Below are 11195 nucleotides of genomic sequence, written 5' to 3' on the forward strand. Positions count from 1 at the left end.
AATATTTTATTTTCTCGTTTAGAAAATGTGAATTGCTTGAAGCATACATACTGTATCGAAAAAATGCCGACCGTGCTCTTGAACCATATAATATTATGTCTTCAGAAAGAATGATTCCAGATCGAAGATATTTTCTAATACTATACTGAAATGCTGAAAGATTTTCCTTTCAGGAAAGAACACAGTGGGCAAAATTGGAAATAAAAATATTACCTTCCTATCTATTAAATCTGTGAAAATGTATTTTCTGTCAAGCAGCCGTTGTCCCCCTATGAACGACAACCATCAAAGGTCGAGACTTCTGAGGGTTGCGATTCATATCACTTATATATTATTATATTTTATTGAAATGTCATCAAGTGTCTAATACAAATTTCAGTTCACGAAATTCGTTTATATGTGAGGTAACCGTCAGTTGAATTTTCCTATTTTCCTCTCTTCTGTAATTTCGTAAATACTGAACGGAAAACATTTTTACCTAGATTTACTCCTGCCAAAATTACTTCACCATTATTGAGACTCAATATCATGTTTTTTGTATCTTTCTATGGTTATTTTGAACACTTTTTTGTCAACAGAGTGACATGGTTTTCCAATGTAATATTGGAAGTTCCTCAAAATGTTACAAAATGAATAACAACGTAACTTCAAACTCGTCAAAAAGTAACAATTTGTTATTGAAGTAAAGCCAGAAATAAAAATCACAGAACTTTGAAATTTTTCTGTTATCTGTGAATAAAATCGCTATGAAATTGTTCTGAAATGCTGCCGTGTCTAAAATGCCTATTTGTACCAAATTTAAAAATAAACTGTACTAAACTGAATATAATTGTACTAAATTCTTCTTATCGGTTGATCATTGTTGTCAGAACCAGTGAGTGTCAGTTCGAATCAGTCGGACCGATATAACTCGTTTCATCAATAGAACATGAAATATGCAATCGCCTGGCACTGGCTTCACGCTATAAGGCATAAAGGATGTGCGTCTTGCCTCTGTTCCACCCTCAAATATTACCGCCTTATTTCTTCGAGTACACCCTCACCACCTCGTTGAGCTGGGTCAGATTTCTATCAAAGAGTGCATTCGGAGGATTTCTTGGGCATCATATTCTAATGTTACCGAGATTCTTCTTGGTCATGAATTACCAACCGATAAGAAAAATTTACTACAACTTTATTCAGTTTAGTTCAGTTTTATTCAGTTCAGTACAGTTTATTTTCAAATCAATAGAAATGGGCATTTCAGAAATGGCTCCACTTCAGAGGAATGTGGAGCCTTTAGGATTAGGATTTTCCTGTAGTCCTTGTGTTTTGCCCTTGAAAAAAAATTGCGATGTTATTCACAGATTACAAAAATTTCATTGGACTTCCTCTCCAACCGAGACAGGAGAGCCTGGTCAAATGCGCCAGAATGGGAAGCAACGGCCATTAAAGAGAAAGAGAAATTTTAGTGTTCTGTGATTTTATTGTTCTCGCTCTCAATGCTCGCGACACTTCGGTAGTATGATTGTGGTATGGTAACTAAAAAATCTTAACCTCAAAAAAGTCTGAATTTTAATTATTCAGTGGTTTCAATGAAATTGAGTCACCGAGAAAAAAGAATACCCTCTCTCATTCCATATTAAATGAGACATTAAACTTTGAAAAACATGGAAGAAACATTCACGGAAGAAGAACTCACATTACCGACGTGTAAATATGAATGTAAGAGAATAATTTATCAATTCCAGTACCAAAATGATGTTTCTTTGTTTCAGACTTGGACCACACTGCTGATGTACAGTAAGTTGAATCTCAAGAAAATAATTATATTTCTAAGAATATAATTTTTCAGACTACACGCCTGGGGAGACAGTTTGAAAGAAGCCTTCGAACAATGCGGAATTGCAATGTTTGGCTATATGACAGAATTACCCTCAGTAGAAATTAAACAATCAGCCGAAATAGAAGCAACGGGTCATGATCTAGAGAGTCTGCTCTTCCACTTCCTTGACGAATTATTATTCTTATTTAGCTGTGAACCTTTTCTCATATGTAGCAAGGTGTGTATTACAGAGTTCACTACAGAGGGTGAGGAATTAAAGATTAAATGTAAATGTTATGGGGAAGAATTCACAATAGGGAAACATCCTCAAGGAACTGAAGTTAAAGCGATAACATATTCAGCTATGCAAATAGTAAACGAACCTGAGAAAAATAGATATGAAGTATTTGTTATTATTGATATATGAAATATTTTAAAATTAAACTGGAAGTAATTTTCAGCTAACATGTTATTCCTGCACAATGTAAACAAGATTCATTTTTGATAGTGACTTATATTTAATATTTATTATTAAACATTTTTAGTAGCAGTTTTTAGTGGTTTTCATTAGGAAAAATATTCCAGATTTTTTACGGAATGGGTCTATCCTTCAATTATCACATTAAAGGTTTCAAAGATTCAAGTGATTGTAATGAAAGTAATTAGGGTTTTGATATCTGAACACAAATATACAAAAACAATACAGTAGCTCATGCTATATTTAATGAAAATGTATTGTTGGCCTTCATAAGTCCCAACAGTTTGTCTTAATCCTAAGGCATTGATTAATTAACAAACTAAACAAGGTGAGTACATAAATCAAGGATGTAAGTGAAGTGTTAACAGTAAATGCTTATGGACCACACTTGACTCAAAACATATAAGCATAGTAACCACCCGTAACCTAACCTACCTGTTGGTCTGAAATATCAGATACCATGGTAATTTATACATATTACTTTGGAAAAAGGAATTAGTAATTTCTTCATCAATACTGGAGTCGTAAATACCTATACATAATTACATGTTAAAGTCACCCTACAAAAGAAATTGTAACAAAATAACACTATTCAAATTAAACTTGCAAGCAAAAATGTATATAAATGAAATGGAATCAAGAGTAATGCCTAAACCTAATGTTCACATGTAGATCAAAAACATGTTTTATGTACATCCAACTTGATTTGTTCAACTGAAAATCATTTGATGTCAACTGATTTACTGTTTTCAATTCAATTAGAAAATGATTATAATCTAAGAGCCCTTCATGGAATGAATAGGTCATTCGTATTTCTTGCACAAAACGTTTGACTTAGTTTATATTTCCGCGTAAGGAATACTTACATACATTTCAACTTCCATCAAAATGTAAAAGTAGGGGCCTAATTCTGTACCTAATTCTAGAAATAGACTGTTGAAAAATAATAATCTCAAAACAGTATTATGACAAATATTTTCCATTTCATTTAATATCACAAATAACATCAAAAGTAACAATATTTCATGTTTCGAAAAATATTTAATCTAGTTCTGAAAGCACAAGACAAATATTGTTGGTCAAAGCTTTGTATGTGATAGTCTATATAGGTATATAAAGGTAAAGTACTTCGGTTGCAATTTGAATTTGAAATATAAAGGGACAACAGAAAAATATGTACCACGAGATGGCGTCGTAAATGCCTGTCCAAGTGAAAAAAACACTCGATTTTTGTTTTCAATAACTATGATCAAATTAGAGTTCATGAAGTAGGATTATTTTATTAAAGATACATAGAAACCCTGGTGTTTTACCGATTCGCTTTTGTTTTGAAAAAAAAACTCTACGCTAGAAATTAGATTGATTCAACTTTGTACACATGTTGATAGATGGTGCAAGAGTCGAAATCTGTCGCCATTCTATTTACCAAACGTAAACAAGATTGAAAATTGAAGTGCAGCCAACTTGACATTGACAAGCAGTCAATTGAGGTGTGAATGGAATGCGGAAATTTATTAGTTTTCTTTATTACCTAATCAAGAGTGCTGTAGGTCTAAAATTGTTTACAAAATATTTTACATGGGAAAGAGGTCCAAATGATCACACGAGGAATGTTTCATACATCTTGATTAAAAGAATTCAAAAAGTCAGGGATCCAAAATAGAATTCATCTTCATGTTTTCATTTTCAGTGTGTCAGACATAAGGAGGACCAACATAGGAAAATTGGCAAGAGATTCAAAGTCGCTTAAATTAGAAAAAAGTTGCCTATTTTAGAGCATGTTTATGTGACGATTTAAATTTAGGGATTATGTTTATGACTTCATCAGTCGAGTTGTCACCAAAAAGGCTACCTTATAACTTATAACTGGTGATTTTTTCGGTTTCTCGGAGACGAAACGTCGAATTGAAAATCTGTGAACGTCATCTAGTACAATTTGAAAAGTGGAAATGTTCAATATGTCCCCAAATAACGTCAGAAAAAAATTAAAACGAAATTTTTTTCAATTCGGTTTATTTTCCCAAAAAACGATGAATGCTTATAATTAGGGACTGTAACTAACTACAAATTATAATAAAATAACAGAAATAACAAACTTCACAATGAACACATATTATATCTAGAATAAAAATACCAATGAAATGCAGTCAAATAATGAAATTGGTTACAGAATGTATATGGTAAAGTAAATTGGCGAATTTTGTTTATTTTGAATAGCTTCTCGAAACCATAGTATAAAGATAAAAGTTTTAAACTATGCAGAAACTGAAACTAACCAATTTTTTTCAATTTCAAGACTTCTTTCAAGTAAATTCGAAAATGGGCAACTCTTTCCTAATTCAACCGACTTCGTAAAAATCAGTTTTCTATTTTTCCAGACTGTCCCTCCTTATCTTGGACATACAGTATTTGGTACTGGGGACAGATCAGATCCATTAGGATTTTACAGCACAATATTTTCAATAAATTGCCCATTCAGCTTTTTAATTTGTTTTTATAAATCAAGGAATATGTTTTTATACAAAGATGAAACCTTTATAAATTTATCACATTACATTATGAAACATAGATGTCACTTACTTCATGATTTGTCGCCACCGAATTAACCAAAATACGAGTGTCTCCCACAGAATAGTAACCAAATGTTGAAATTCTGGCTCGTATGATTAGGGCACAGATGAGTACCTATATTTCATTTCACAATTCACATTTTTCCAATCTTAATCCAATTTTCGAATTAAAATTCGAAAAAACATATTCGTTTGTACAACTATTATAAATATTGTAAACAATTTTGAAATAGAAAATGAGCTGAGAATAGATTTGAGTGAAACAACACAAACTGTCAGCTATGGAGACTTTGGAGAGTTTCCCGCTCCTGACCAGGGTTCCAACTGCACAAAAATCAACATATGAAATCAACTGCGGAACAACTTCACTATTCGAGATCACTACCGCAAGATGACTCTGAAAAACTCAGGGATAACGAAGACAAGTTGATTTTGAATCGATGCATAAAAACAGTTGAGCTAAAAAGCGTTTACATAGCTCAAATGCTCTAAACGTGTTTAACACATTAAAATGAACATATATTTCAGACAATTCTTCCTTGTATACTAAGCTGAATCGATCAAAATTCGGATAGTCCCATACTTGAAAAAAATTTATTTTAAGAAAATGCTTGACCTTCGGTCTCTGGATTTTATGAATAATAATAAACGTCCATGGAAGCAGGGTCTGATTCAATTAGACAAAGGCCTCAAGCTATTTGAGATATGAAGGCCATTAATATAAATCCAGTAATCCCCTGTACTGTATTCGGTCTGAGAGTTTTCGAGAAAATACCGAAAGTTAGTAAGTAATTTTTTCGATGAAATTCACTACTTCGGACTTTCATTGTCTACTATATAAAATGATTTGAAATCCCTGAAACAACTAAAAAAGAAGAATTGAAAATGAGTAGCTGAAAATAACAATTATATTAACCAAAATAAACCTGAAATGAAATAATAGTGAAATAAAATACAAGTAAAAATAGAACAATTGAATAAATGAAAATAAAGAAATTACAAAAGAAAAAAAATAAAAATTAATTAAAAAAAAGTGGAGAGATTCAAGTCACGTTAGTTCACGACGTTTCGATTGTTAGTATCTACAATCGTCTTCGGGTGATGACTGGACTGATTCCTCCGAGAGATGACTATTTATAGGTCGTTCGAGTACTTTCACTTATCCCCGCTTTCCATTTTCCGCTTCACTGGATCCGTGGGAGATGACCGTTTGGCAGGAGATGGCCATTTTTCGCTTGATGATGGGTTTCCATATGTTGCGTATTTCGACGCTGGCTTGGCTGAATACGCTGTTGGACAACATATATGCGGCTTCCTTGAATTTTCTCCTAAACCAATGTTCCTCTCTGTGCAAGATCTCAGCTTGGGACCTCTCCATGTTGTGTTGATGGGTCCAAACATGGTCTGCTATTCCTGATTTGCTGGTTTCCCCTCGCTGTGTGTGTTTCTTGTGCTCGGCAATGCGAACATTCAATGGCCTCTTAGTTTCACCAATATAGGATTTTCCGCACTCACAGGGTATCCGGTAAATGCAATTTTTGGAATCGCAGTCCGCGTTTGGTGGCCTGGTTTTCGTGAGGCTGCTACGGATAGTGTTACCGGATCTGAAGCAGGTTCTGATGTTGTACTTAAAACCAATTCTTCTTATCCTCTCCGATAATCCTCTGATGTAGGGAAGTGCAAGCACTGGTTGTGACGGCTTCTCTTCCTTGCGAGGCTCCTGCTGTCTTCTAGCCAAAGTCTTTTCTACCATCGCTTTGGAGTAGCCATTCCGTTGAAGATCATTTTTGATGATGTCTAGTTCCTTCTCGAGACCTTCCTTCGTATTACAGAACCCAAAAGCACGGTCTAATAGAGTCTTGGTGATTCCTCTTTTAGTCGATTGATGGTGGTTGGATTCGTGGTTCAGATACTGTCCCGTATGAGTGGGTTTTCGGTATACATCAATTTCACAATGGAGAAGGAAATCCACAACGAATTGCCATTCTTAGACGTTTTGGTGAAGAGGAGAGACACTAAGTGGGAAACATCTGTATACTGTGTGTTACTGGAGTACCTACGTCGCATTATTTAATGGTATACAGTCCACTAGAAAGGGACCAACAAGCCCAAAAACCAAAATTGGGACCCAACAAAGTTGGCATCAATTGAAATTTGAAGAATTAAAAAGAAATAAAAATAAAAAGATTTTAAGCCAAATTACTTTACGACATTTCCGTTGTTATAAACTATCCACAATCCTCTCCGAGTGTTATCAGTCATCACCCGAAGACGATTGTGGATACTAACAATCGAAACGTCGTGAAGTAACTTGGCTTGAAATCTTTCAATTTTAATTTCTATTCAATTGTTCAATTTTCAATTGTTGCTTGTATTTTATTGTCATTTCATTTCAGGTTTTTTTTGCTGAATATAATTGTTATTTTCAGCTATTCATTTTAATTTACAATTTTATTGGTTCTTTCAGGGATTTCAAATCATTTCACATCATATTAGACAATGGAAGTCCGAACTAATAAAATTCACCATGAAACATTGTCAACCACCTTCAAACAAACATTTCATTACCATAATTTAATTTTTCAGTCCATCATTTTGACAAAACTTGCGACAATTTTCAAAGAATAGCGAACAAAGAAAGTATCAATATCTATCCGTATTATATAAATTGCAATCCACGTATCTGGCTCCCATTTCCATCGATGAGATTATTCGATAGGGAACAGTTAGGGTTTCTATCATCGAGTCAACATTTTCCGTCAGCGATTGACCGCGTTTCCTTGTCCTGAAAGACATCCTTCCTCTATCTTCTTCACGAAATCTGCGACAATTTTCATTCAATAACCGTAACGGAACGCATCCATCCATCTGAAAGCCCCGATAAGCGTTGCAGCAATCACCATTTCCAGCGTCGATGGATTTTCAGATTTCCCGGACGCTAAAAAAGCTCCGGGTGCGACTCCCTTCAAGAATTCCGATCTGCAATCAGTTCCACTCTGACCTTCGCATGCAAAAATGTGTCAGAGCTATATCAAAATTTTTCTTCTGTCATTACATATAATAAAACCAACATCTTGATATACTTTTGAATTCTCAATATTGCACACCATAAAAAGCATACCGGAAATAAAAAAATGTTCTTGGATCTAATTCATATGACACAAATCACATATTTTCCGCTAGAAATCTGAATTACATAATATTATGATCACAAATTGAATCTATCTATACTATACTTTTTTTACGATGCACATTTCAGAATATCTGTCAAATTCTTATAGAAATTGATACAATTGTCGTTTGATGAATTTGATAAAGACAAACTTTGTCTTTTACACTAAGTAATTTGGAAACAACGCAGTAAGCAATTACGCATCGCGTCTACTGTAAGACGATAGGGGACGATACGCGGGGTAGAGGGGCGGTCAGAGCAATGAAGCGCCATCGCCGAGAATGCAACCCAAACGCGGGCAGACGCGTGAAGACGATTCTCGAAGCTATTCATTACTTAATGCAGTTGGCATATTATTTTAGTTACTGTATTTTTAAAGTAAAAATATAAATCACTAGCTGTTGCAGGCCCTCAAATTAACGTACAACCGAAGCTACTGAACCTAGAATCTTGAATATACAGGTAGGTTCTTTGTATAGCGTAAATAAGCATCAAGAAAGGGAATCATGAATTTCCCGGGCAACAACTAGTATTAATATGAATTTGAAATCAAGTACGCTTCGTTAAACCAAACGAAGGGAAACTTCTAGCAAAAACCAACAGTCCGAAAAAGTTCATTGAGATAGATAGATCTTTATTTAAAAATAGGTAACCCTAATATACATATATATCCCAATTAAATCAACGGTGTATATATACAACATTAGACAAACACAAAAAAAGAAATACAATGCAACAATAATATACGAAAATCACAATTTTAAAAATGGAATTAATCGAATTAGTAGGATTACAGGAATTGCTTTCAGTACGATATCTATTTCATCTTAATAAGTTCTTTCAATTGTTTTTTAAACAAATTCAACGATGATGATGTTTTAATGAAGTCTGGTAGTTTATTAAATTCTTGGAAACCTTTGAAAAATAAAGAGTTCATAGTACTGCGATAAGCAGTGCTGCTAATGTGAATGTCATTTTTACCCCGAGTGTTATAAGTGTGAATGTCTCTATTCAATATTATAAATGTATGAAAGTAAACAGGAGCCAGGTTATTCAATATTTTATATACAAAAAACATTGTGAAATAATACATTATTTTTTCGACTGAGAACCAATTAAGCGTTGCTAACATAGATCTTATGGGGGTGAGACGATTAGTTCTCAGAATTATTCTCATGCCACGATTTTGAAGTTTTTGTAGCATATTCAGCTTAGTAAGATAAAACAACAGGGCTGATGAGCAATAATCAAAATGCGGTTGAATAATTGAATTATATACCGTGATTTTTGTTTCGGTTGATAATTCCTGGGTTATACGAGAGAAAAAATAAAGTTTTTTTGAAATTGTTTTATGAATATAATTGAAATGTGTATTGAAGTTCAGAAAGTTATCCAACTGGATGCCCAAATACTTGATATTCGATACAATTTCAATTTGTTCATTATTGATGTTTAGGTTAAGGCTATTAATATTAATGGTATCATATCTGTATTTACTTGTGAATATCATAGCCTGAGTTTTAGACACATTCAATTTCAATTTATTCAAACTCAAATACTTGCTAATTGATTGTAAAACATTATTCATTTTTTGAATAGCCGTATCTAGGCAGACAGAATTCGCATTCCACAAAGAGGTTAATATCATTGATGTATAATAGAAACAATAATGGGCCCAAAACACTTCCCTGTGGAATGCCAACATCATTATCTAACTGAGACGAAACTTCAGACTTGAAACGTACCCTTTGGCTACGTTGCTGGAGGTAGTTTTTATATGGCATTTAATATGGCAGTTAATTGTAACGCGGACTCGCGTTTTCAAAATCCTGACTGATTATTCATTAAAATACAATTTGAGTCAACATGATGTAATAACTGATCGTATACAGCCACTTCGAGTAATTTTTCGATAGGTGGTAATGTATTGATTGGGCGAAATTCATCAGCTTTATTGGTATTAGGAACTTTTTGAATTGGTACAATAGTGCTAATTTTCAAACTTTGTGGAATTTCACCAGTAGTTAACGATGTATTAACGAAATTTAGAATAGCATGTCCTATAGTTTCAAATATCTCCTTTAGCATCCTACAGTTCAATATTTCATGAATAGAAAATTTATTTTTCATGCCGCGGATTATTTTTCGTAAGTGAGGAATTGTGAGTACTTCAAATTTATCGAATGGCATGTAGGTATATATTATTATTTAAGTTGGTCCAGTCTTCATTAATATTTATACTGTGAACTATACTGTGAATGCTTTCAATAAAGTAGTGATTAAAACTTTGTGCTATTTCTAAGTTGTCTTTTATAGTTTTTTGCCCATCTAATGTAGGTATCAAAAATTATATTGAGTGGAGTGTTCAGATCATTTTTATTAACTAATTGAGGGAAGATTTTATGAACGAAACATTTCTCATAGAAACATCATTCTCATCTTACAAAAAAATTGAAATGAAATGAAGTGAAATGATGTTGTTATGTGTTAGTATGAGAAAATGTTGTTATGTGTTAGTCAAGACAAAGAGTATTATATTATTTAATGTTGAAAAATTTCAGGTTACATACACCATTATAACAACTTCTACAGATGTTCATAACATGACAGATGGGCACACTAGAAAGTCACCTAATCCAGTACTGACAACATAAGAGGTAAATCACACTGTGCTCAAATAATACAATTAGAATCGATATTTATAACAAAAAATACCATAGATACATTTTTGAAAGATTTTTTCATTTTTCCTTCTCGTCCTTGGAGTTGTTCTTGAATGTCGTTCTGAACTGTATCTGGAGCTGTTTTTATATCAAATTTTAAAACATAAGAGAAGTGCGTTTTGTTAGTGGTGTTGTTAATCAAAAAGTTTCCCCAATTTTTCTAACAGAAATGTGATAGCAAATTGAATTATAGAAAATAATTCTTACTCCGATTTCGATATTCATAGTTATTTTATGGTGTAAAAATTTCTAATGTGTGAAGTATGACTAAAGTTTGTTGGACATTTTCCAACGTTCAAGTACCTGGGCATATTTGAAAAGTTGAAATTGAAAAAGGAAATATCTTTCTTGAAAGATTCTTTTTTGCATTATACCAAAACACCAAAAACCAAAAAGCTCAATATGAATTAGAAAAATAGATTCTTATGGCTTCAAGTATTTATTTCGG

General features: G+C 33.1%; 1 protein-coding gene across 1 annotated transcript; it reads left to right on the plus strand.

Moving 5' to 3' along the window:
* The first annotated feature begins 1459 nt into the window (after positions 1-1459).
* Archease (protein archease) lies at positions 1460-2354 on the plus strand. The gene is made up of 3 exons (XM_023165232.2): positions 1460-1704; positions 1758-1782; positions 1835-2354. The coding sequence occupies exons 1-3, from the start codon at positions 1650-1652 to the stop codon at positions 2229-2231; spliced, it is 477 nt and encodes a 158-aa protein (XP_023021000.2). The 5' UTR covers positions 1460-1649; the 3' UTR covers positions 2232-2354.
* Positions 2355-11195: the final 8841 nt, after the last annotated feature.

The sequence above is a fragment of the Leptinotarsa decemlineata genome, unplaced genomic scaffold, assembly GCF_025532065.1.
Source record: "Leptinotarsa decemlineata unplaced genomic scaffold, Ldec_3_MD MMD2_tig00000008_RagTag_RagTag, whole genome shotgun sequence".
Lineage (NCBI taxonomy): Eukaryota > Metazoa > Arthropoda > Insecta > Coleoptera > Chrysomelidae > Leptinotarsa > Leptinotarsa decemlineata.

What these genes read in the sequence shown, in the direction of transcription:
- Archease (XM_023165232.2), top strand. Translation starts at nt 1,650, where the DNA reads ATGGAAGAAACATTCACGGAAGAAGAACTCACATTACCGACGTGTAAA. An exon ending in ACCGACGTGTAAATATGAAT is followed by an intron (nt 1,705 to 1,757) that starts GTAAGAGAATAA and finishes TCTTTGTTTCAG; the next exon opens with ACTTGGACCACACTGCTGAT. An exon ending in GACCACACTGCTGATGTACA is followed by an intron (nt 1,783 to 1,834) that starts GTAAGTTGAATC and finishes ATAATTTTTCAG; the next exon opens with ACTACACGCCTGGGGAGACA.